General features: G+C 41.0%; 1 protein-coding gene across 2 annotated transcripts; it reads left to right on the top strand.

Moving 5' to 3' along the window:
• The first annotated feature begins 4,959 nt into the window (after positions 1 to 4,959).
• On the top strand, positions 4,960 to 27,353 carry plekhg4b (pleckstrin homology domain containing, family G (with RhoGef domain) member 4B). Of its 2 annotated transcripts, XM_008432538.3 has the most exons (24): positions 4,960 to 5,219; positions 9,198 to 9,395; positions 10,273 to 11,518; positions 14,346 to 14,549; positions 15,981 to 16,104; positions 16,508 to 16,601; positions 17,112 to 17,198; positions 17,410 to 17,526; positions 17,846 to 17,944; positions 18,355 to 18,497; positions 18,573 to 18,711; positions 18,821 to 18,943; positions 19,275 to 19,427; positions 19,711 to 20,582; positions 20,676 to 20,925; positions 21,667 to 21,756; positions 21,885 to 22,109; positions 22,267 to 22,437; positions 22,520 to 22,697; positions 23,097 to 23,213; positions 23,683 to 23,964; positions 24,274 to 24,506; positions 25,674 to 25,736; positions 27,005 to 27,353. In XM_008432538.3, the coding sequence occupies exons 1-23, from the start codon at positions 5,151 to 5,153 to the stop codon at positions 25,716 to 25,718; spliced, it is 5,259 nt and encodes a 1,752-aa protein (XP_008430760.1). In that variant the 5' UTR covers positions 4,960 to 5,150; the 3' UTR covers positions 25,719 to 25,736; positions 27,005 to 27,353. The 2 variants fall into 2 exon arrangements, with proteins under 2 accessions (XP_008430760.1, XP_008430761.1); XM_008432539.3 differs by lacking the exon at positions 25,674 to 25,736.
• The last annotated feature ends 133 nt before the right edge of the window (positions 27,354 to 27,486 follow it).

Genomic DNA, 27,486 nt, shown 5'->3' on the forward strand with positions numbered 1-27,486 from the left:
AACATATTGCGTTAGAAAACCTTTCACCAGCTGATATTATAACTGGACTTGACTACTTTATGACTGAGATCAATAACTACTAAATATGGCAGAATTTTTTCCAACACTAATAAAAATCCAGATGCAACTACAGATGAACACAAAAGAAAACCAAAACACAAACAATTATGGATGAACACTCTATGTTTCACTTTCACACACACATTTTCTGATAAGCAAATAAATTATAGAAGTTTCTTAAAGTTTTGTAAGTCAGAAAGCCATTTCGGATTTTGACCTCAGAGTTGGTGACCTTTTAAATTGTAAAATGTGACCTCAGTAGACTTAGAAATGCCAACTTGTGTGTAAAAATGAAATGCCTAAATAAATTTGAATCCCCAGGTGTAATGGATAGGAACGTTTTGTTCTTGTTGGTTTTATAAAGCAACACATCAAACTGGAAAGAAAAAGTGGAAGTCCTGCTGAGTTGTTCTGCAATATCTCTATTTATCATGCTACTATATGAACTTGTCATAAACTGAGTTGGAGCCTGTTTTAAAATGTTTGGAAACCATTGATACACAGAAAAATATGTGAGTTGTTTTAAACTATTGTCTTTTTCTTTGATTTTCCTTACGTCGCGTTAAATTTTATGAGAGATTCTGATTAGCTTTCCTTTTGCTGACTGAGATTAGACAGGTTGAGTGAATACTCGTCTTAAAAAAAGAAATATATATATATATATATATATATATTTTTTTTTTTTTAGCTCTTCACCATTCAATGAATCGGAAGCCGTCAGAATCTGGATTTGTGGAATTTATAAGCCCCAACAAGGAATTAGTTTTATACTATCAACAATTTTGTAAAAACTATTAAGTAGTTTTGAACAATTGAATGTCTCGGAAGCCTGTTATTCTTAAAAAAGATAATATTTGAAAACTTGGCATATATGATCAACTAAAGGATGTTAAATCTCTCAGGGTCTATGTCAGATACCTGTTTGTTTCTGTATTTTAGTGCTTTATTTATAGATCCTATTCATAAATGGAATTTTAAAAAAATCCAAAGAAAATCATACACTTTTGATATCAATGAAGATCACTTCAAATATTAAGTCAAACGATATTGGATGGTTCACGGTCCCTTTAAATGTTTAATGTGAAGGAGATTTCACTAAAGATTTGCACGTCCTAATGTGACGTTTGATGTGAGTTTAGTGTTTGTGTAGCTGTGCTAATAAAGCCGAACTGTGAAGCGGCAGGAGAAGCAGCTCCCTAAACTTTCCCGTTGATTTTGTTTTTAGCTGTCTACTGAGGTTGGTCAGGAAAGGTCAGAGGGGACAGTATCTGGCTGAACCTGGATGATGATGTGAGTTCTCAAGTCTTTGTGAGGCCGTCAGAAAGAGAGGATGACTAGTTCACTTTGTCCACCGTATTTACTCACCTCCTCCTTCCCTCAGGCAAAAACCGAGCTGTAAATACAAAACCTATTATGTTATTCTCTTTAAAGACTCTTACAGCAGCTAAAATGTTTTAAATGTGTCTTTAAACATTGAGATGCACATTTATGGTTGGTTGCAGCTGCTTTGATCCACAGGTGGGAAATTTAACCTGGAGATGCTTTGACTGGAATTGTATAAGCAAAATTCACAACATTTTAGCCTTTTTGCATATTATTTAATCTTATTTTGTGGATAAATTATGATTACTTTTTTTTTGTTTCGTAAGATTTAATTAGAGAAACTTAAGATATAGTAAGTTATTCTAATGTTCACACAGCAGATGTCTAACTTAAAAAAAAACAGGAAGCTTTATATTCTTTATGCCACAACTTTTTAAGAAAAAGGTTGACGGTTTAAGTTCCCCCTACAATTTTGCGAGGACTGAGTGCCTTGTGGGACTGGTATGAAGTGAGGTAGAAAGAAGGTGTCACATTCCACAGTTTGGTGCATGTTTGCATTAGTTCATCACAATGACCATCAATTTATTGCTCAATATAATCCATCGTCTGTTTACAATGTGGCTCTTTTTGTCTAAAGTTTTCACAAACTGAGCTTTCTGGAAGCTACGGTTCTCGCCTCTCTATAAGCACCATTAAAGGAGATGAGTTTAAAAAAAAAACAAAGTCAATTAATCTTTTGTTGTAGTAGTATAACCCCTAAACATATCATAAAATGTAAATAACTTTAAACTTTTAAGTAGAAATACTCGACAGAGGTATAAATGTGTTCTGTCACCACAGAGGCCAAGTTTGTGACTCTTTTTTTAAAATTGGGAAGAAGAAATGTACTATGCATAATAAGCAACACTGGTATTTGTTCATTCAGCCAGGAAATGGCAACAAAAACATGGAAGCTTACACAAACTTTCCAGGGCAATAATTTATTCATGTTCAGAACTGGAACTGAGACAATCTAGGCTGGACAGGGACCTGAGTTTATCTTCAAATGCACCATCAGTATGATGGTAAGGGAGGTAAAGCTACAGTTACAAAACATTTTGGGGGTCACAAAGCTTTCAAAACTACAATTTATTTCAAGACTTTTTATTTCTTTTTAACATAAGTGCCAATAATTGTGGATTGCCCTGCACGTCTTACACCCTCCACCTCCTTTAAGTCTTTTCTTTTTTTTGTTATCTGTGAGACATGAAGATGAGAAACGATGAAGCTGCAGCTCCTGTGTCATCTGACTAATTTGTCTTCTATCTGATCTTGTGCCTCCCCAGGGGACTGGCTCTATCAGATTTTTCACATCACATAAATAATGTTTACCAGAAGCTTGCGTAAATACGGCTATTTTAAACCTGCAATTGCCAGTGGAAAAACAACCGGAAAGGTTTGACTGTTAGTCGTGCGGAGTCTTCAGCCTGACCGAGTCTTTTGTTTCTGTCATAGAAGAAGACTGAAATCATTACATTTATTTTTCACTTGTGCATTAACGTAGATGAGCTCACCAGTTCAGCCTTTAGGATGCAGTTTGTTAATCCCAGTGTTGCATGGCTCTCTGCTGACCTCAGTCATCGAGAGAAAAAAAACACACTGATGCCGTCTCCTGTGACCACAGAGGACATGTCCACATTCCTAAAAAAGACACACTGTATGAAGTGGGTAAACGCAGACAGAAAGATGTTATTCTGGATCTTCTGACGAAAACACATCTTTTCAAAGACAAACTTGAGTAGAACTTCGTCACTGTTGCACGAGTAATCCCTCTGGATCACGTCCTATGATTCGTTAACAGCATATGACTGTGTATTTGTCCACAGACGCTATTCCTCGTTTTGCGTTTTCCTTGCTTCTTCTAGTTTTTTTCAGGATATTTTTCAGCTACCCTTATTCAGCAGAAAGTAACATGTTCTGTAACAGTGAAAAGTCTGAGGGCAATGAAAGCTAATCAGTTCAAATTAGCGTCTCCTGGTTCTGGTTCTCCGCGTCCATGTTTTTGTTGAGGCTGAACTTTTAAGTGGGTTTTTTTGCAATAGAAAGCATTTGGGTTGATGAAAAGTGCAGCAATTAAAATGATACATGAATTAGATTTTCTGTTGAGAAATACATCCAGCTTTACATTTTTTCTCAAAAATAAGAAATAATAACAGTTACCATGGTGTCATTTTATAACTGAACCGTAGATGCTATAAACCACTCTGCTTTAAGATTCATCACTAAAGAAGGCAATGAAACACCAAGGCTGCGTATTATATCAAAAAATATATTTTAAAATTGTTTTAATGTTTCTTTAACGCTTTCCAAAAAAATCTGAAACCTCCTTTCATTTCATTATTGCGCTTATAGTTCAGAAGCTCATCTTTTCTTGTTTTGGTATTTTTATCTAGAACAAATGAGAATGAAGACTGCGAAGAGACTGAAACAGAAAACGTTTCTGTTTCAGAAGTTTCAGTAGTAATTATAGGCTCTGTCTTTGTCCAAACAGCATACTGCTGGAGGGAGGAGGACTATATACATGAGGTATGTGCGTCCTCTGTTTACATTGAAGATTATAGAGTAGAGACTAAAACAAGACAAACTTGGAGATTTAACATCACGCCACAGAACATATAGTTTCATAGTTTAGTGAATCAGCCTTTAATATCTCCGCTACACAAAAAAAGAGTCAATTTTATTGGATAGTTGTGCAGAGAGTGTTGAGTGACTGCAGCCAGTGACAGTGGGTCTTCTTGTTTCTCTCTGGTCATTTTGTTGTCTGCTGCCAACCATTTCTCTAAATATAAACCAACTTAATTACTTTTCCTCACTACTGTCTCTGTTTAAACAGGCTACCTTAATGTGACCTTCCCATTCTCACTGCACATAGCTTTCCTGTTTAGAAAGAAATGAGAAGCTCTTCAGTTTGGAAGATCCATTCTCCCCTCGTCCAGGTTTCTGAGTCTGTGCCTGCTTATTTTATTTTTTGCTGGTCAGATGTAATTATTAAGGAACGTTAACAAAGCTGGTAATTATAACTTCATTTTCTAGCTGGCTAAAGAACTGCGCATTCCACCGTGACAATATTTAATAGGAATGCTATTATACACCCTGACCTGAGCTGCTGCTCCTGTGCTAATGTCTTCCTTTCTTTTTTCTTTTTGAAAAGCAGCAGAATAAGCTGAAACCCTGGTCCATTTGTATTGTGGTGACAAAGGGAGACCATTGAGGCAAGAGGGCTGGCGGGGAGCTGCTAGTTGGAGGCAGGGGGTGCCGAGGGTTTTATGTGTGGGGGGGAGATTGGAGAAGAGCTGGTCAGAGTCCGATGCACGCTCATTGTTTGAATGTTGGGGCTTGGAAGCAACAGGCTAGGTAAGTGTGAGTATTTTATGAATGATGAGCTGCAAGTTGCTGCATTTGTCCAGCTGGAGGAGGCTTCAGTAGCAGAGCAGGAGCGGTGGCAGTAGCAGGGCGGGGGAAGTTGTTTTGGGAGAAGAAGGGAGGGTGAGTGACGGGGAAGGCAGCTCTCTGCCTCTCTCACGCTCTGGAGTTTAGTTAGTCTGCTCCAGTCGCCGACTGCACAGCACGCTGAAGGAGAGGCAGAAAGTGGCAGGCAGGGGAGGGGGTGGAAAAAAAAATGGAGCTGGACCTGGACCAGTTGATATCATGAGAGTGGAGGATCAGATCAGCAACTCGGACTTGACTATATTATTTATTGATGTTTCGGATCTTCTTCTGGTGCCTAAATGCTGTCACAGGGCAAAATGCACCCCAGGGCAAAGTCCCGCAGCTGTGATAACTACCTGAGTATTAAGGTATGAGCTTCAAAAGTCTTTTTTTTATCACAATAATTCTCTTTCGGGTATATTGTTTCATTTCTTTTTTGTCAGCTGAAAACAAAACTATTTTGGGAAATGTCTGATAACGACAACCTGTGGGTATGATTGTAGACATTCCACAGATAGATGTTTTTGATACAGCAGTGCACAAGCAGCTAATATTATGACTGCCAGGCCTGTAGCCAAAACATACCTTAGGGTTTTTTGTACATGCAATGCGTGAAGCAGAAAAAAGCGCAGCAGCATGTCTGATTTTGAGTTACTTTCCTGTTCAATACAGATGAATATGCCTTTAATTTGATTTCATATCGGTTGAATAGTGGCTTTAAACATGTTTTGGTGCTTAGATGAGGCTCATTTCACCTTTTTGAAACTAAAGGAAGTCAGTCAGTCCTAACTTTGTTTTCTCTCCGAGATGCTCCTCTTTTATCAGCCTCTCAATTGTTTTTGGAGTGCACACTTTCTATATTTACCCTGCTAAAGTACCAGCAGAGTTTGTTAGCTCCTTTTGTCTCTGCTGTCCCCGCGCCATTAAAGGGACATCCATTCATTATTACATCTCTTTGTAGGAGCTAAATTTTTTCAAAGACATCCAAGAAAACTTTAAGAATGTGTGTTTTCAGGATGTTAATAACATCAATAGGGGTCTGCTGGGACTGTGCGCTCAGCGCGGGGACAATATCCTGTCAGTGCTGTTTACATCCTGTTGGAAAAAGTCATTAGTTCCAAGCTGAAGATATAAGTCAACTCTTTTTGATAAATCCTGTGGGAACTTTTTGGGAAAAGTACCTCAATCAATTTACGTCAGTCTGAAGACTACTCAAACCACTTTTCACTTTTTCTCATGTTGTCATATCAAACCGTTCACTGAGATGGAAGGAAAAGAATAAATGGTGTTGAATATTTCCTAAAAATAGAAATATGAAAACAGTGCAATGCACCCCTACAGCATGATTCTACCGTCACCATGTTCTTAGGAATATTAATACATGCTCAAAGCGGGGGTCTAACCTCGCTCCTTTGTTGGCATCCTGGCACCTGACAGAGTGGGGCATGTCTGAGCAACCTGCCGCCTTTCATTCACTCTGCTACCTTCAAGGGATGTTAGCAGGTTGGTTAGTGAGCAGCCTATATGGGGGCTTCAGGGCTCTCCTGTTTCACTCCCCTGGTGACTTCATGCTCCACTGGAGTCCTGGTAGGCAACGTCTTTTGTGTCCGTGACCCACTAAATGCGTCGGTGACCACCTCTGTCCCTCTGACTCTCTGTGTCTCTCTTTTAGCAGCCTCACTGTCGCACTCTTTTGCACCGGTTTTGAATCTTCATTCATTTTAAAGTCATAACTTTAAAATGACTAAAATAAAGTTAAATAAAGTTATCATAACTAAGATAACTCTATTTAACTTAAACCAAATAAAACCTCAGTTTCTATTTTCCCCTTCAAGTTTTCCCGTCTCATCCATCACTCTGTGTGTTCACCTTGCGAACAGCTGTTTTCACCCACCACTCAGACGAAACCGTCCCACCTGGAACCCAAACCCGACAATTACCACCTCAGCCCCTCCATCAACGTAGCCAGCCGTTTTACAAAGACCTGGCATCAAAAAGGGTGGGACTTCCCACTTTGCTTCCATCCTGGCTAAAGCTCTGAAGCCAGACACACAAAACTGCATTCCTCTGTGGCTCAGAGCGAATGGGAAGTCCAGCTTTGGTGGTTTGGCTTAGTCCTCCAGCTGATATATGTAGATATGTGGGTTTTTTTTATTTTTGGAGCAGACAGTATTCTCAGGTGATGCCTGTGTCCAAAGAGCCTAAAATTTCTCACAAACTTTGAACGATATTATCCGCAGAGGGAATGAGATAATGCAAATTTATCGACATTGTGGCATTTTGTTGCAACACCATTGCGCCGGATCACACGGAGAGCCACTCCTGCATGATGAGTTGTCTTTGAACTGCAATTGAACTCAAATCTCTGCTCTGTTAGGTAATTGTTCTTCAAAACCCTGCTTCTGTCACTGGCAAGTTTTTTTGCTATGCCTTTGAAACCTGAACACAAACTCGCCAGTCAGTCCTAGCAAGGGCTTTCCTCCCATTGTTAGCGCTCCTCTAATAAAACACCGCCTTATTCTTCTCCCCTTAGGCGCAACAGTGACTAATGCCCAGAGAAATGTTTGTCTCAACCAAAGCAATGTTTGACTGCTAATGGAAGTGGGCGTTTTTGTTTCTGGGCACCAACACTGTACAGCACATGCCACTTAGAGAGGAGGAGTGCACAATGAATGCCTTGTTGCGGGGGTCGCAGCTTGTATCCAAATGAGCTGAATTGTACTCACACTAATTGATGATGCCAAGCCGCTCAGATGAACTGGACCATTCCTGTAAAAGGGTGAAACATAGGCTGTCCTACAGGTTGAAACTCTAAAGGGTGTCTCTTGATTTCCACATGGCATTTTATGCATGTATATTGTCATGTAAATGTAGCATAGATCTTCTAAAGAATGTAGCATAACAGCCCATAAGCCCTGCATTCTTCAACGCGCTGCACGGTTGTTATGGTGCCCCAACTTTCCCTGCCGTTCGGCCGTATATCTGGATGCTTATCGTTGAAGACAGATGTCTTTATTCCACTGTTGTGTTCCACTCAGGAAGGACAGATAGCGGGGCGATGTTTGGCCTTGGCTGTGACTAATCAGAGGAAGGGCACAGCCTGATCCGCAAAAAGCAACCTACACTGCAGGTCAACCTCATCCAGGACCTCAGTATTCTCAGATGTCCTGTCCCACCATCAGACACGTTGTAGCCAACAGCGTTGAACATTTTCCCCTCCGTCGGTGGCGGATGGTGGTCATAGGAGGTCATGTTCGAGTCAAATAATGTGTGATGACTTTGTTGTTATTACAGAATTACAACCCTGCCTAAAAGGTCTGACCAGTCTGGACTTTCCAGCCTGGTTGTTTGTGTGTGATGGAGGTGATGTCGCTCTGACCAGGTGTTTCCCGTCGCTAGGATGCGCTAACATCCTGACTCTTCTGCTTAATCCTGCACAGGCACTCGCATGCTTACAGACGAATGCTTAGTTGAATTTATCTGCTCTGTGTAGATAAATATGCTGTGCAAAAGTTTTAACTCACACTCAATTTCTAATATGTTTGCTGCCAAGGAGGCAAATGATAATGCCCCAGGTTTTTTTGATGGTCTTTCAAGAGTTTTCTGTTTTTCATTGTTTTTTCATTATAAATACCAAAGCCTTTATTTGTCTCTCTGAAAGTAATATTTTCTTTGATTTGTATGTACTGAAAAGTTGCATCTCTCTTCATCTTCAACTTTCTTGCAAACACCTCAAGATTGGGTCAAAATAAAACTCTATGTAATTTCCTCCAAGCCACAAATCATGGTTCTGCCACCATCATGTTTCACTATTGGTACGATGTTGTGATGTAGATTGTTGTCTCAGTCTAATGCGTTTTAGACCTGGTTTAGTTTGGTTTCCATCAGATTATAAAGCATTTCTCCACCAGGGTTTGCTTGATTTTAGCCAAACAAAATACTGTCTGGAGTAAAATGCTTCTGTCTTTTAATTGTACTGCTTAGCCTTGGAATACAGCAGATTGTTTCACATGCAGTACATTCCTGCAGTGCCTTCCTTCTGATTGATACATTTGTGCAATTATATCATTTTGGTCCGTTGTAATATCTCTGGAAAAAACAAAAAGGTTTTAGATAAAGTATGCAACTGTGGAAATGTCAAAAATAAATCCAACAGGAACAGCTGTACTTTATTTCGGGTTAATCAGAACCATTGACTGTAGTTGTCCAAATGTTTCATATGTTTCATTACAGATGGAAGACGTTTAGATGATGACAGAAATCTGTGCAAACAGCAGTTTTCACCTCAGTGCATGCCTTGGGGAAAAGCATATTTTTTCTGATTTGTGCCTCCCGTTTTCCCTCAGGACGCAGAGTCTTTGGACAACTGCATCCAGAGCACCTTGTCTGCGCTGTACCGTCCCTTCAGTGCCACCGCCTCCACCGTGCTGTGGCAGCTCTTCAGCGTGGTGGAGAGACAGTACCGTGGAGACGGCCTCCGCTGCCTCATCGACTTCTTGCTTCCTGCCAAGAGGATCCTGCAGATTGTCCAAAAGGAGAGCTGCGTGAGTGCTTCACTGGACACGGTCAAATTGAGGAATCTGGGAGTGTCTGCTGGGATTTATTTCAGCCTCCATTTGGGGGCATAATGTAGTTAGAGATTTACTGCAGGTTTGATGAAACCAGGTTTCTTCCTAACTTTTGTAGGGAATATGAAATTTGAGAGAAAGAGCATTGAACAATGCAGTTGAGGCTAAAAGGTTTTGCTCAATAGCGAAAGTGGCTCTGAGAAAGAGTTGATTAATGACTTCAAAAAGAAATAGAATTTTTTTTGGGGGGGAGAAACAAAGGTAAAGGGGTACAAAGTGAAACTCAATATTTCTTTTTCTCTCGAGTTAGGACTCTTAAGACCAAAGCACTGAAACTTTATTCCTCTGTATTCAACTCTCTGCTGATTGCACTGTGACGATAGCCACAGAGCAATAGCCTCACATAAGCCTGGCCCCTGAGAACAGATCGCTGTGCATGGGAGTCTTTGTACTGCAGGCAATATGAGAGCTTTCAGGGGGAGATCACCTCCTCAGTCTTTCCCTCGGATTTCATAAGAAGTGAAAGAAACCAACCCTTGAGCGTTGAATCTTTAGGTCTGTTTTTTTTCTTCTTCTTTTAATGCTGTCACAGCAGAGATTTGTGTTGTGGTTGCTGCGAAACCAGGCCTGATCAGACAGGTTTTTTTTGTCTTAAGCCGAATGATCGCTGTGAGTGATTCAGCCAGAACGTACTGTAAAAGCATCTTGTCCCTCCATTACACTTAAACATGTGTTTGAGCAGCTATGCACATGTAAATTGAAGCCAGAGCAAGTGCTGGGAGACATAAAACACGAACGATAATAATACGTTTCAGGAAATCTAAAATTAATTGACGTCTCTCCGTTCTTTTAGGTAAAGTTCAGAGGCCTACTGTTTTATCACGAAGGATGGCCGCTCTGCATTCACGAGAAAGTCGTCCTGCAACTTGCACCGCTGCATAAGGTTCGACTGAAGCAAGGAGACTTCTACTTCCAGATCGTTCCGTTGGGGCGCAAAGCTGCGAAGCTGGTGATAAAATGCCTGTCTGCCAGCGGGCAGGCCATCGCAGAGATCCCCGTTCCAGAGAGCATGTATGGCAGCGTCTTCACGGCTGAGTTCCTGCAGAATGTGACACGAGATCGAAACCTGCACCCTCTACAGAACTGCCTACTCACCACCGGTACGGCCGTGTACAAGACGCCGTGGAAGAACGTGGTCAACCCGCTGTTTGTCAGCAGCACGGCGGACGCCATCATGCAAGCTCGCTGCAGCAGCAGAGGCAGCTTCAGGGGTCACCTGAGCACCTGCAGCACCAGCGGCTCCACCGGGACGCTGGACAGCCACCGCAGCTCCAGAGAGTCCCTGGTGTCTCTGGGAGCTGACTCCATCTTCTCCGAGCCCACCACGCCAAAGACAAACCACAAGGACTCAAGTGGTGAAAACCAGCGTGTTTGTAGGGAAAAGCCAGTAACACCAGTCATTAAAATAGAGGGAAACATAGAGGAGTTTGGTAAAGAAACAGGAGATGACGACGCTGGTAGAAGAAAACGAGAATCAGGGTCGAGTAGGTTCTCCTTCGATACGGATCTCAGTACTCCAGACCTTCGACGCCGCCCGAGAGACTCTGTTGGATCAAATGGAAGCAGCAGGAGACGTTTCAGGGAATCCTACATGGAGGCCCTGCAGAACCCAATGACCCTCGGGTCCAGCTCTGAATCCATTCTGGAAGAAAGCCCTGAACATGGCACTGGCTCGAGAGAGCGAGCCGTGACACCGGGCAGCAGCCCTGACACCCGCGCCTCTCCCAGAGAACATTTAACCTGGAAGTTCGGCAGCCGGAGTTGGCTCAGTAGCGACGACTCCAGGCCCAGCACACCTCTTTTTTACCTGCAGAAGGGGCTACGGAGCACCGAGAGGCGGTCAGACAGGCGCTCCAAGTCGCTGGAGAGGACTAACAAGGCAGGCCAGGTCAAAGGCCACCGAGAGCGATCCTCCTCTGGAGGCTCAACGAGCGTGTCTCCCAAAAAATTGATGAACGGTTACACGCTCCGCTTTGGGAAGCTGGATGTGGAGGCTGTGTTTCCTGGAAATGAGAAGAAAAGCAGCAAAGAGGACTCGGGTATGTCCTGGTGCAGCAATTATTAACATCATGCCATAAAATCCCAATAAAACACATTGAATGTCGCACTTATAATGTGCCCCAATGCCGTGTAAACAAGATACTATATAAAATATGACCTAGCAACACAAAATTTATTGAGGCGCTCTACTTCTTTACCCGTTTAGATGTTTTTAGCTGTAAAACACAGCAGCCGCTGAACTTCCTGTTAAAGCAAGTAACTAAATGCTAAATGTGTTTTTTCAGGAAACCTTAGGAAAATGATGAGGTAAAGATTACTGCAGTACAGTTATCTAACAAATTGAGTTTACCACAAGTTTATTACACAGCAGTAATTATGATATGTTCCTTCACTGGCATGTTATTGTACTTCTTAGCTATCGTCACGTACGCCTTGCTTTTACAGCAAATACTTTTGTTCTGAAATGTGCATTAATTCCTGACAAGAAAATTGTCCTAAAATCACAGTGCCTAACTATTCCCCAAATCTGTATAGTCGTTTTCAACTAAGAAATGATGCATTTCTGACCTAAATGAAGGGACTTAATTTCTCTTTTTCAAATTCTAATGACTGCTTGACAAGTTTTGCTTTCTCTACCACTATTTGGATCATGATGACTTATCACTCATCAAGTAATGCCCTCTGAGCATGACAAACCTCAAACTAATAGCAGGGTGTGCAGTAATGCCCTGCAGCAGGACCAGTCGCAACAGTTCATCCAATGGCTGGTTCTCTAGTCGGAGTAGAGACAGCTTATGTCTCTGAGGCTTTAATGTCTCATTAATGAGTGATTGGCTTTTTTTAAAGCCCACGCTATGTGTTCTTTGGCGCATTCAGGGAGGCATGTATGGCCCTACCCTGGAAAAAAGCGCTTGAGCCAAGCCTGTGTTTTCTTTCCCGCCATTAGTCTGTTTTGTTTTCTGTTGGTCTGCGATGGGTGGCACAGGAAAACAGAGATGTGAGGGTCCCACCTCGGAAATCGTGTTGTTTTTAAATGGCACTGGGTCTTTCATGAATTGTGAGCGCACACTGAAAACTGTGTGTGTTCTGCTAAATATCTGGACGCGACCAGGAATATTGCTTAGAGAGACATTTCCTGATGACAGGATAACTGTCGATCATCTGAAACATTGCAGTAAAAGCTCATCACTCTTGCCGAGGTAGTATTTCAGCTTTTGCAGAGCCAGTTTTCTCACAGTGGTAATTCAAAGCCTACAAAAGATCCTGTAAACCCTGTAAACTGACCGTAGGGACCCCAATGAGATGACGCTGCAATGCTATTCGGGTTGCCGGGGGATGCACCGACGATCCCAGATAGGTTCCCTCTTTTACAAAAGTTTCCTTTGTGAGTCAAGCAGTCACTGGGGATTCAGGGGGGGTAAAAAATGCTTTCAAACCATGGTGATGTTGTTGAGAAACATTACCTGTATTGACTTCTGCTTGTTTTGAAAAGAAAAACCCAGCCCGATGCCGAATCTCTCATAATGACAGGAAATGTTTGCAATACTTAAACTCAGTTTTTATCTCAAATAAAAAACGATCCTGTGCAGATTTAGGATCACCTTTTGCCTAAAAACACAGGATGATAAAAGGGCGGCTTTGCTTTACGTCGGTCACTTCCTCTCAAAACAAAGTATTTTAGGAAACGTGCTGCAAACACAGTCCTGGTCACGCAGTCGCACAGGAAATGCACAAACTGTTTAAAGACAATAGAGGCTGATCATGGAGGGTTTACTGTCAGGGTGCACAGCAGGACAATACCAGAGGCCTCAGTCTGGTTAAAGAGACAACAGATGACAGTCATCCATCAAATCATTGACAAAGACATGCAGAGCTACCCGCAGAGTGGGTGCAGCACGTTATTAGTAACGGTTTGGTGACGTATGTGTGAACAATTACTTGAATTTTCAAATTTGTATTTACGATACTATAACAAAGTTTACACGAGTTACTGGTATCGAGGCACACCAAAGTTTTTAAAAAGTTGCACTTTCAAAATCGCACAACTTTTTTTTCGTATTGTACACTCAAAAATCCAATGACCAGAGTTTTCTCTTGCTGTGCAGCACTTCAGAGTTCCCTCTGAACTTCCTACGTTTCAACCTCTCCAAAGGTTAAATTTTCAGCCGATCATAAAGTAGTAGTCTGACACCAGAAGAAAAGAAAAGGGGGTTTTCAGAGACTGTGTGACGCCTGATGTTTTGAGAACAAGGTTATTAAAACTTATGAGAAACCAAAAAAACATTAATCATGAAATTATTCAGTAGATTCACCTAGTTTGTCTAATTAAATTAAATTTACCCACCAACATCGGATAACTTGAGTCACTTGTGTTAAAACAACAGAAATGTAGTAATTTGATGTATTTGTTTTATTACTGATTAACTTATTTCTCAACAGCAATTCTTGTGTTTTGACATTAGTATCCATTTAGTAAGGCACCCAGGAGTTTGTTTCCCGTTTGTTTGCTCCCTCTGGAAATGAATTAAGGCTGTGATGTGTGGAATCACTTGGGAATGTTAGACCGTCACTCCTGTAAACACAGCCTCCGGGTTGACTGGGTTGAACAGGCGAAGGTAAAAATATGAAAGTCTAACAACACCAGACTCACCTGTGACTCAGAAAAACCACACACCTGGTCCCATTGATGACTCAGGGTGAACTCATCTATAGATAACATCTAATTCTCCACAAATAACCACTTCTTCCAAGGTACAAGGGACAGTAAAAAGGGAAGCCTCTAATTTAGTTCTATAGTTGAACACTGGTAAACCTCAGTAAGGAACCTATCGGAGCTGGGCTCACCGTTTGCGCTTACCTCTACAGGTCAGCGTACCGACGGCGTTAGCAGTGACATCAGACGGCACAAAACAAGTGTTGAAGAATCACAGAGTCCCAAAGCTGAAAATGGGATTACCCTAAGTCCAGGTTCTGCTCAGAGATCTTCCTGTGATTATAATCCGGCCTTTCCCAAACTGATGTCAGAAATCAATCAAGAGCTGCTCACCTCAAGGGCTGTGATCCTAGCAGGTAGGAAACTCTCTGCATCCAGTGAGCTCGTCTCGCATGTGCAGCGCTGTTCAAATGCCGACTTGTATTTCTTTAAATTAATTTGACTTCGTTAGTTAGGCTTCTTTCATTTTTTTTTTCCATGTCTTCTTTTTTTGTTCTTTCTGAAGGCCTTTTAGAAATTTTCTTTAGATTTTTCTGTTTTTATGTGGTCCAATAACTGAGCATTTTCAATTCAATACAGTATTTAACCAATTAGTCATTAAGGAATAAGACCTGTATTCAAATTAATTTAAATCAGTCAAGCATCAACATGTAACAGACAATAAAAAGGAAACCATTTAAAATCATACTTTTTGGCACTTTGTGACTAATAGCAAGAGAAAAGACACTATTTCCTCAAATTCTTTTTGTTACTTAGCACCAATAAAGTTATCCCCAAACAGCTTTTGGGAAACTGGACTTATAGGAGATAACAATCTGAATGTGCTATTGTTGCAAACAAAATCAATATTGTCCAGGTTTTTGAACGTAAGACCGGGTTTTCAAAGTCGAAGCCTTGTCTAGGATGTACTGGACTCTGAACCTTTTTAAAATCCAACTTGGTCTGAAACTGCTGGCCGCATTCAAATGCAATCAATTACCTTTTCAATGAAAAAAAAAAACTTTCATGTTGCCATCTGAGCTCCTATGTGCTAAAGACGAGAAAGATGAGAAAACAAGAGGAAGACGCATGTTTTACTGGAAATATTATACTGCTTTCAAACTTCAAAGAATTTCATTGTGATTTCTTGGAGTAAACTAAAAATATTGCATAATTATAAGCAAGATGATAACAACAATGAGAAATGTTAATTTACATATTTTTCACAAATAAAAATCTACAAACGGTGGCACATCCTTGTGTTAAACCCCTAACATACATTTCACTGCAATTACTTCTGCAAGCTGGATCTCGCAGCTTCTAATAGTTTTAATAACATTCCCGTATTTAGCTCCATCCATCTTTATATCACTTCAGATTAGGCTCTAAGTCCCATATGAGGAAATCCTTCCCACAGCATGATGCTTCCACCAACATGTTTCACCATAGGGAGGATGTAATCCACGGAATGTGCAATGTTCTCCTTTGACTAATCAAATTTAACATAATTTGATTACCTAGCCCTGCTTTTAATTTTCCCATAGCTTTTTGCTGACCTGTCTTGTGTTTCCTTTTGCCTTCATGATGCTGTTTGTTCATTAATGTTTTCTAACAGACCATTAAACCTTCACAGAGCAGCTTTTTTAGATGAAACAACATACTCTACTGACTAGTTAAAGGCAATTGAATTTATGGCGTCAGGATAAAGGAGGTCGGATGCAAATATGTGTCACAGTTATTTTGGAAAATCATTTCATTACACTGAAATCCCAACAAAATGCGCTGAGATGCATTTTCTCTTTTTCCAGGAAACCGAGACCGTGGAGGGAGACCAGTGCTTCAGGTGTGCACCAGAGCCGAGGTGTGGGCGCTTGACACATGCAGAGTCAGCGATGTAACGTGTTTACTGGGCTACTACCACTCAACTCTGAGGTATGTGTCACGTGTTCAGGATTATGCACCATTAAACACAGCCAAATTGGAATAGTAACTACAGATTATGTACATAAGTGATCTCTGCATTTGTCTTTTCACAAGCTGCACAAACTGGTTCTTTCAAGCAGCATATTGGAACATTTTGTTCATGAACGGAGTACCCAAACACGTCTGCTGCTGGAGACGTCTGTCCAGCATTCAGCATTCCTCCACTCGGAGAACATTGTGCATGTCTTTGATGTTAGTCAAGCAAACATAAAATGTCTCTAAACCCAGCACAAGATAATCACATATAAAGGGGTTTTGCTGCCTTAGAATAGAGAGTATTAATTTCTGTGTAACTGCATGCAATCATGTGCTGGATCAAGGCAGCACACTAACCGTAACTCTCTGGTTGTAGGAAAGAAAGGCGTGATCAAGGTCTGGCTGTTATAATAGACAGCAGAAGACAGCAGCCTGTCCCAACTCTGTTGTCATCTCTGTTTGAATTTCAGGTGAGCCCGCTGTGGAAAGTATGTAATTACCCTCCAACACACCCAAAGGCTTTATTTTTTTTCTCTCCGCCTTGCTAAAAAAGTCTGTAATGTTATGTCTCCGCACCAGAGCTATGATACGTCTCATTCCTTACACGTTTGCAATTGTTCTGCCTCTCGGACTCCGACACCGTGTGGTTTGTGTTTTTGTTTTGTGTTTTTATTTTGTTTGCTTTTTTTTGAGGAGGCACACCTTAAAGAGTATAGTGCCTGCACTTCCAAGGCATATTTTAAAAAATGTCTGACCTCAGGGCTCTCGCACCGAGGCCTGTCTTTACTTGTCTGTTTTTAACCACCGGCTGGGAGCTGGTTGGCTGCAGCTAAAGCCAAACGATACATATCATCATGTTATGGTTAGGCTTTTCTCTACGTGATGTAAGATAGTCTTTTTCTTTTTCTCTCATTGTGAGAAACTTATATGGGAATATAATGCATTGTTTTCATTTGGAGTTTGTCCTCGATTTTTTTCAGTCTTTAGTACCGAATGCACTTTATTCAATCCTGTTCTTGGTGGACAAAGATGGATCAGCCAAACTGGACAGGGATATTGGCGTACAGGTAAAAGTGACGTCTAATTGTTTTACTTATTTATATACGTCTGAAAGATGTCTGGTTGTTCCTCTTTCATCTTTTCACTGCATGATTTGATGAGTGAGATTAGCTGCGTGCAGGAATTGACCTGCAGGCATTTAAATCTGCTATTTCTCTGAGGCAAGACTAGCGACATGCTCTTGACTCAGACCCTTTTTTTTTTTCCTCCTTGGCACAGATTGAGACGCTTTCATCCCTGAAGGCGCTGCTGAAGCACATCGACCAAACCCAGCTGACACGAGACCTGGAGGGCACCTATCATTACGACCACAACCACTGGATCAGCTTCAGACAAGTGCGTCTGACGCAGGCACCTTTTCTGTTGCCAGAATCGTAAATACATCTGTTAACCCGGTTTTACGAGTCTCAAGAAGCTTTAAAAAAAAAAAGCTTTCTTTTCTTTTTTGTTGTTAGCATTATTTAGTTTTTTTTTATTGCAAGTAAAAATACAAAGGAAGATCATTGTAATGTTGCAAACAATTATAGGGAAAAGCCTGCGAGCTTGTCGAAGCATGATTAGTTTCACGTGTGGCAATAGTTTCGTTTTGACTGTGGTAACACTATTAATCCACGGCTGTCTCGGTTTGTTTTCTTTTCTGTTTCTTTTCCTGCAGAAAATTGAGCCCTTTGCCAGCAGCTGCAGTGCAGCCATCGGCTTCCTCCAGGAGTCCATCAGGACTCTGAGTGTTTCTGGAGACCTCAAGACCTCTCAGGTGAAGCACTCGCCTGAATACAATAAGAAGCTTTGTGTGCTTGGGAAACATCTGAGTGATCCCTCAGGGGACAAATTTGTACGTCTGATGTTTTTTTTCTTAACCCTGACTTTATTTTTTTATTACACAGTGCCATTCAAAAGTATTCCCATTTTTGCATCCAAAACGGTGGTTTTACAAAGTATTGATTCGTAGCAGCTAAATAAAAAAATGCACACCACACTTGTCAGATTTTTATTAGTAAATAAATGACAACCATATTACTCCCCTTCTACTTCTCTATTATGAACAACTTTGTGTAAGTCTATCTGCTAAAATCCCAACAAAACGAAGAGAAGTTTGTGTTTGTATCAGTAAATGTTAAAACGTTCTGATCGTTCCTTTACGAAATCTGTTAATTTGCCACTCAGGAGGTGTCTGAGGTGTTGGAGCAGCAGAGGCATCTCATGAAGAGCGTACTAGACGACACCAGTCTGAACCGACTGCGTCTGGAGGGAGGGACTGTTCTCGCTCGCATCAGGAAGGAGGAGGCGTGTGAGAATGAAAACTACAGGTACAATTAGACGACAGCTTGGGACTCGTGACGTGAAAATGTAAATTACCAACCCTGGTGATTTTGCTTTTTCAGAGATGCGATTGAGGTGTTGAATGCACTCTACAACCAAGTAGACGAAGAGGTTCATAAACTGGTCATCCTGTCCAACAAGTCGCAGAAAGAGTTGGAGGATCTGCTGGAGCTTCACAAGTTTGAGGAGCAGACACAACAGGTGAGTTCAGATTCAGACATCCCTTTCCACCAGATCCTTAAATACTCTTTGATGTTGATAAAAATTTTTTAAAAAACTACTTGGATGAACTATGTGTTTTTCTTTCTAGATAAAGCGCTGGTTTAGCGTAGAGGGAGAGAAGCATCTTCTACCTCTGGAATCTGTAACTTTGTCTACAGACAAAATAAAAGAGATGAAGGAGAGTTTGGAGCAGTTTCTGGAGGAGTCAGAGGTAAATAAAAACTACAAAAGAAACGACCTCTAAATGGTTCTGTTGAATCATGTTGTGGTAGTATCTTACTTACAGTACTACCTTGAAAAGGAAAATAAACGCTTAAAGGCTGAAACCTATCCCAGTTTTCCTCCCGTTCAGAGAAGCCTTTAGCTTAACATTTACGTGCAATTTTTTTTTACCAATTCCCCAATTCTGTTGCCTGCTGCATGTAGTATACGGACTACTCATGTCTTTTCATTGAAAGCCCACCTGAAAAATCCAAACTATCTCTTACAGGCTGCTCTCAGACACGTCATTCTCATGCAGTCTTTTCTTTTTTTCCTGACAGTTCCAGACAAGGCTCCTGAATCAGAATCCCAGCTCCCTTCCAGAATCGGCTGCTTGCAACTTTAAACAACGTCTGGCCTCCGTCTTGAGCAGAGTACAGGAGAGGAAGGCTAAGTTAGAAGTCCTAACCAACCTGTACGAGTTCTATGACTCTGTGAGTTTCAGAAATAATTTTTTAATTCTACCTAAAGTCAAGTGATATGTTAGTATTTATTTTTTCTAGTCAAACAATTTTAAGAAAATATATCCATATTTAATTCACTATGCGTTGCTATGAAAAGTACACAGAATTTTTTCTTGGTTTTTTTTCCTCTTTTTGTTGTCACAGTTAAATGGTTGAAATTGTCAAATCAACATCAGCCATTCATAACTTGAATAAACCCATTTCAGCTTATGCTTTTGCTCTACAAGTGAAATGCTTTCCCTCACGTATTCAGGCGCAGCAGTGGATAGAGCACTGCCAGGATTATTTCCACCAGCTGAGTTTGGACGGTCCCGATCAGACATTTTCACCGTCTGTGGTGAAAATCCTGCAGGATTACTGCGCGGAAGCATCTAAATTCTCCATGGACAACTTCAGCACTCTCAACAGCATGGTGCTCTCACTGGAGTCCCCCCAGCAACTGCAGCAGTGGAACTCCATGTGGCACAATTGCCAGCAGACCAAGCGGCAGCTGGAAGCGACGTTGGCTCGAGCCTCAGCGTCCGACCAGAACCCCAGCGCCGTCGGCGCGGGGGATTCCTCACTGGCTGTAGAAAGCTGCGCCGTGCCCCCGGAACTTCCTGGCGCTAATGGGTGTCTCCACATACCCGGAGCTATTATCCCGCTTACATTTGAGGACAGCAAGAGTCTCTCTGCTGAGCCTTTTTCGAGGAGCCCCTCTGGCTCCGTCTCATCTCCGACGCACTTTACGTTCCCCGTGGACAGAGAAAACAAGCTGGGGCAGAGCTCGTGCACTCTCGATGACACGGACAGCGACTGCACCGTCGACTCGACCATCTCCTGCCACTCTGAGCCGGTGTACTCCAAGGCCACCCGTCTCCGGAAGCACCCGATGAAGAAGATTATGAAGAAGACCATGAGCTACGAGCTGACCCCGAGGGACGGCGGCCACTCGGACGTCAGCCACGTTCACGGCTACACGGGGGTCTACATCAAGGGCTTGGAGGTTGCCAACAATGTGTCGGCAGAGAAGAAGCTGCTGAGGCCCGACGTGACCAGTCCCGCTCTGGGCCGCAGCCGCAGCATGTCCACACCTTCAAGGACACACAGCAGACGCAGCGACGGAGATGGCAAGAAACAGAGCAGGTGACGGTATAACCCAGTTGTTCTGGCAATAACTTCACATGAACACAGTAAGCTGCGTTACGTGCTTATCGTTCACATCTTTGTGTTTCCCAGTAAAGTTCAGCACATCATGGATGAAATGATTTCCACAGAGAGGGAGTACGTTCGCTCCCTCAGCTACATCATTGAGCACTATTTCCCCGAGATGGAGCGCCTTGACTTGCCGCAGGACCTGCGAGGGAAGCGCAGCATCATTTTTGGGAACCTGGAAAAACTGTGGGACTTCCACAGCCAGTACTTCCTGAAGGAGCTGGAGGCCAGCGCTCACTCTCCGCTGAGCATCAGCAGCTGTTTCCTGCGACATGTAAGTGGACTTCTCTGTGAAAGTGCACTGAGTCAGAATGAGACGTAAATGAAGTCAAAGCTCTCTTAAAATGGATGAAAATCTTAGGAAATAAATGTGTCGACAACTGAGAGCTGAAATCTGTCAAAATACGCCAGCATACTATATTACCAGTGTATAAGCAAAAGAAGAAGGTTTTAAAGCAATATATCATATATAATTGAAAGAGGTTGAAATATAGAAATTTAAATAAATTACATTTTCATTATTTGGTCCTGCATTTGTAGTACTTGGTTTTTATTTTTCAAATTCATTGAATCTGTATGTCGTGTTCTTTGTTTTTCTATTAATTGTGATCCTTATTTCATTTTTTTATCATTAATTTTTATTTTATTTCCCAAATTCTATTTGCATGGTTTTTTTCTGCCTTGCTGTTTATCCTTATCTTGGTTTCACATTTTTCCAATATTTTTCAGGTTTTATTTTTTTCCATTATTTTTTCTTTCTATAATTCTTTAACTTTTGAGCTTGAATTAATAATTAAAATGTACAGGTTCTGTGTTTTTATTTTTTACTTTTTAAAACTCTGCTTAAGGCATCACTGGATTTAAGCACGTAATTGGTAGTAGTTCCTAATTTTTCTATAATTCATGTGCCTCCCAGCACACTCTGAGGTCTTGGTCTTTTAATGTGTTTGTTGGCTGAAATGACGGCGTGCTGCTCTGTGATGTAGTCGTGGTAACTGATTCACGTTGGGTGCAGGAGGATCAGTTTGGGATGTACGCTCTGTACAGCAAGAATAAGCCGCAGTCAGATGCTCTGCTCAGCAGCCACGGCCACGAGTTCTTTAAGGTGCGTTTAAAACTGCTCTGGTCACATTCCTCATGGCCCCAGAGTTGAGCTACAGGTCACATCGGCATGCCGTAAAGAAACCCATTGATAAAAAAGTTTGAACTGCCTTCCTGTATCTGTTTGCCTAGAATAAGCAGCTGGAGCTCGGAGACAAGATGGATTTGGCGTCCTACCTGCTGAAGCCCATTCAGAGGATGAGCAAATACGCACTGCTGCTCAAAGATCTGATAAAGGAGTGCAGCTATTCTCAGGAGCAGGAGCTGAGTGACCTTCGCACTGCTGAGGAGATGGTGCGGTTTCAGCTTCGGCACGGGAACGACCTGCTGGCGATGGATGCAATCCGTGGCTGCGACGTGAGTAAGCTGCAGGGAATTAAATCACGTCTCTATAACTAAGGCGACTGAGAGGTCATCAGAGCTATTTTCTGAAATGGAAGTCATCTTGTTTTCATCCCATGAGGAACTGCATTGTTCTCTGTGACGCATATGAGCGGCCATGCTTCCTCTCCAGGTGAACCTGAAAGAGCAGGGTCAGCTCCGCTGCCAGGATGAGTTCATCGTTTGGTGCGGACGCAGGAAATACCTTCGCCACGTCTTCTTGTTTGAGGACCTCATCCTCTTCAGCAAGACCAAGAAGATAGAGGGAGGATACGACATTTACATCTACAAGCAGTCCTTCAAAGTAAGATTTCGGGGTTTTTCCAAATGTATCTCTGCCACCGTTTACTGACTTGAGTTAAACTTTTCTGTGTTTTCCTGTGCAGACAGCAGAAATAGGTATGACGGAAAACGTCGGTGACAGCGGCCTTCGCTTTGAGATCTGGTTCCGTCGGAGGAAGTCCCAGGACACGTTCATACTCCAGGCCAGCTCGGCCGAGGTCAAGGCAGTGTGGACGGCTATTATTGGGAAGATCCTCTGGAGGCAGGCCCTCAGAAACAGAGGTGGGTTACAAAGTCAAACAAAAAGTGTCCATACAGCACATAAAATCTGTGACTATTTTTACACCGATTTGCTAAAATCAAGTAAAAAAAAAAACATTGCTAAGTTGTTCACTATGATTAGACAATGTTAGGAGTAGACAGAGATGTGCAAAAAAGCTTTTTCTGTCCTACCATCACAAGCCGGAAGTTATTCTTCTACTTGCAATTTTCTTTCATCCCACATGGATTCATTTCATCCTTTCCAATTTGTATTTTTTGTGCTAAGATCATTTATATTATTGGGGTATATTTGAACTTTCACACAGATGGTCTCAAAAAATTATTTTGAATTCCTGTGATTGCGATCTGACTCTTTTCAGGTGAAAAATAATGTCCAATTCCTGTTTTCATTCATCTTAGAGCTGCGTATGCAGGAGATGGTTTCCATGGGGATTGGAAATAAACCTTTCATGGACATTAAACCCAGCGATGCAGCCATCAGTGATAGAGCCATTGACTACATCATGAAGGGAACAGGTGAGCTGTGCTCTTTTAATCTGATTTTACTCATCTTCCTTTTTCCGTTGTAGCCTTAAAGGGACAGTTTAGGTTTTTGCAAGGACAGGTTCTGTAGATAAGGTGTGAGTGGTCAACATTTTATCCGCACTATCCGTCTTGTTAGACTCATTCAGATAATTTCATCCTTAACCAGTCGAAATAAATATGTAAAGGAAATGTGTAAAAATGTCAAAGAAATCAAACGTTTGAGAATTAATGTTTTTAAGACCCAGTTACTCTCTGGCCAGCTATTGAACAAACTCTCTGAACCACTGTATCAAAAATCATAAAGTTTTAACTTTTTTTTTTTTTTACTAAAGCCAAATCAAAATGATCTTTTAAAACATTACCTAATCCATGTCAGAAAACTAGTTTCCTTTCTGAACATTGGAAATCACTTTTGCCTTTTCAATTCAGGCATCGTCTCTGTTCTCTTTTCTGCCCACAGAGTGTCGGACGCGGGCGTCCATCGCGGTGTCGTCGTTCGAGCACTGCGCTGCGTTCAAGAGGCCCCACTCCACCATCTCCAACAGCAGCACCTCCTCCTCCAGCAGCCAGTCGTCCTCTTCACTGCTGGGCTCCCTCAACCTCCACCTGTACTCCTCGCCGTCCCACCCTCACCCACACCTGTTCCCAATGGGCAGCGTGGCGTCCTTCGCCCAGTGGCCGTACGACTGCATAGAGGAGGACGAGCTGGAGCAGGACGTCGTGAGCAGCAGGCCCTCCATGAGTCAGTGGATACTTCATTTGAATGTTCAGATAAAATGGCTTAAACTAAGATTTTAGAAATGATTACAGTGCTCTTTTTTTTCTGATTTACTTTTTCTTCTCTCTTGTTTTTCTTTTAACTCTCAAAGCATTTGCTGAAGTATTTTTTAAAAACTGACAGAATAAAGAAAGTGTCTTCTTTGGTGCTACCACTAGGAGCTACCAAACGCAAACACATGTCGAAGCTTTAGCTCTGTAAATGAAAACTTTTGCCTTCAAATATTTTATACTTTCTGCCTTGTATGATCTACTCTGTGTGTTTCTGTGCCAGTCACTGAAAGCTCAGAGACGTCCTCCTCCCAGTGCAACTCCAGCGACAGCGTCACAGGGCTGAGCACCCTCACCATCCCTGGACCTCCCAGCGTCGTCATGGAGACGTTTAACAACAACAACGAGTCGCCTGATTTCCTCTGCTCCTCCACGCCTCCTCCCTCCATCACCTCCACGCCGATGTTCCACAAAGATGAAGACCTCCAGCCGCAGGGCACCAAGTTCATCACAGCAGTAAGTGTCTGACTGATTGTTGTTTCTGGAGGCCTTTTTATCTGAAGTCGCACTCTGTGCCTTAGATGAGTTTGCAAAGGCACCACATTTCTTTTCTAATGTTGGGCTCATGTCTTCTGACTTGCTCCAGTCCAACAGAAACATTTTTGCCCCTGGTGCTACTAAATAAAATTTGTCTAGAGCTGCAAAACCTACATGAGGCTTAGAGAAAAAAAAATAGCTTCTTGAGTTTTAGGACTATCTGATATTGAAAATGTGTCCAATTTTACTTCTCTTTTGGATGTTTGAACAAACACTGTAACTGAAAGATAATGAAAAGCTTATGTAACATTATTTGTTCATTTTTGTCCAAAATAAAGCCACAATGTGGAGCCTGAGCAGTCGCAGCTGCTCTGGAGATCTCTGCTGAAGTGTAATACAGTTTGATGAAAGTGTTGATCCAACGTTTCTCGTCCATCTGCTTTACAGTAAGATGAGGACAAATTATCTAAGTTTGTGAATTCATGGGAATTTTTGTCACACATTCATGTTCTTTATTTTTGTACTTTGAGCTGTGTTCTGGTCATTCGAGGTTCATTTTATGAGTCTTTCAAACGAGGATGCAGAGTTTGCACAAGAGCAAACGGCTAAATGACACTGCAAGTCACATCATCAACTTTTGTCCATTTTTGTTTCCTGGCAGAAGTTTTGCTTTTAAGAGCTATAAAAAAAATCAGAAGAAAGAACAGAGGACAACCTTTAGTATTTTAACATTTAACAAGACTAAAAACTGTATGAGCCAAATTTCAACAGTTTTAAATATGTGAAGCTTCTTTGTTCCATCTTTTTAGGCTGTAACTAAGGCTGCACACCATTATCATATTCAGGGATTTTAAATTAAGGCTTTTACTGATGTTTTTGAATTGTTCCTTTTTTTCAAAGACTGATTGTAGCAAACTATGAAAGACTTTAAAAGTGAGAATTGGATGCATTTGAAATTTATTGTTTTTGCTAATACTAAATAATAACAATTATTATTCTTAATAATAGTTTGACAATTTTATGCTTACAGTTTGGGGTCATTATTAAAATAACTGTCTGTACTGTAAATGTTTCCCGCCTGGAGGTTTAGATACATGTTAGATTCTCACACCACTTCTATTTTCATTGCTGTTCTGCTTTTACCAGAGAGCAGCCACTCATGTAGCGGTCGGCCTCTCCACAGTAGTCTGACTGGTGGGGTTTAGCCCTGTAAGTAACCTCAGTTACAGCAGTGGACATTTTGTATTGTTCTCTTTCCAACCACATTAACTCCTGGCCTGACTACTAAAAGTGTTTTTGTTTTTTTTGGTGTCGATGTTTGTGTTGCATGAAGATGTGTCCAGATGCATTCAGCAGACTCTTCCTCTGTCTGGCTGTGTGTTCCTGTTAGCTTCTGACTTTCTGCTGCCTCATTCGCCTGTTTTTCTCTGTGGATCCGACATCAGGGGGGAAAAACACAACCCATGACAGAAGCTCATGTTCTGCATGTTTGAACACATGCATGCTGTTGTGCATCTGTGTTTTACGACCTTGCAGTGCATATAAACGTATTGTATTTGAATAAAACTTAATAGGGTGAGCAATAAGAACAATATATGTACTTTTTTAAAATAGTCAACTTCTCTGTCTTTGCCCTGATTTAAATACACAAATATCATTATATGAATTTTTATTTTATTGTTTTAATTCATAATTTCTTCTTACTGTTTAGGCTTATATTTATATTAGGTTAGGTTAATTTTTTTAAACATTTTTTTTATTATTATTTTCATCCCTGATCCCCTTAACAATTAAAAATATACTATGCACTCCTTGGCGTTATTCTTATTGTTATTTTAAATTTTAGTTAGTTCTGTAGTATTTTATACATATTTTCCACAACTAGATCTTTTTAAAATAGTATTCAAATCATAAGTTAAAAGCAGAAATAAAGAGATTAAGCAGATTGAAGGAGTTTCAAAAGGTAGGATTTTGTGAATGAAGATTTGAGAATTGCTGAATGTAGTGAAAAGTGGTTTGAAGACGAGATAAAACACTTTACAAGTGCACAACATTTTCCATTTAAATTCATTTCAATTCTCCAGAATTGTTTGTTTATTATACCTGTTTATCGTTGCTATGTAACACAGGAACTAGTACTTATCTAGAGAGGAGAAAGCTTTATGATTATTACTTTTATTATTATTAATAATAATAATAATAATAATAATAATAATAATAATAATAATATGTGATTAATCCTTTTTATGCACATCCTCATATGAAGCTTATTTTGAGTGATACTCAAACATCACATTACCTTGTAAATGACTGTTTGACAAGATATTTTGCTTCCAAAAACTCTGCTTTGTCCTTGTTTAGCATGTTCAGCGTGTTCAGCATGTTCGCTTAAGTAGAAGTTTTACTTCTGTGTGTATTTTCGATGTACAATCATTGAAGCTATTTATGTTTGCTTTTCTGTCTTTTTTTTTTTGCAGTTGTGAAGTTTTCAAGTCGCACAGCAAATTTCACACAAGAGAAAAAGAAGACGAAAATAAGGACGACTTGACTTTTGGAGCACTAAGACTTTAATTAAACTCAAACAGAAAAATAGCATTTTCTGACAATACTGTATATCACTTAGACTAACGCATGATGTTATGTTTCTATATGTCCGTGTCATGGTACGTCAGAGGTCTGTACATTTGATTCAATGAGATAGTTGTGTGTTTATATTGTAGATGTATTTTGCAAATAAAGTAGAAAACACATTCAGACGTTGCTGCATTGTATTCCCGTGACTTCTGAGTTACATGTTTGTACAGATTAATAAAAAGTTTAAAGCTGTTTCTGCGTCTAATCCTCCAACACATTAAAGACTGCCGCTGAAGCTTTTTATTTTTATTTTACCCTGGCTAATAAAGATAAATGTGTGAATGTGTGAATATGCCTCAGAACAAGTGACAAAAATATTTCCACT

Source organism: Poecilia reticulata, chromosome 16 (assembly GCF_904066995.2).
Source record: "Poecilia reticulata chromosome 16, P_reticulata-male-v2, whole genome shotgun sequence".
NCBI lineage: Eukaryota > Metazoa > Chordata > Actinopteri > Cyprinodontiformes > Poeciliidae > Poecilia > Poecilia reticulata.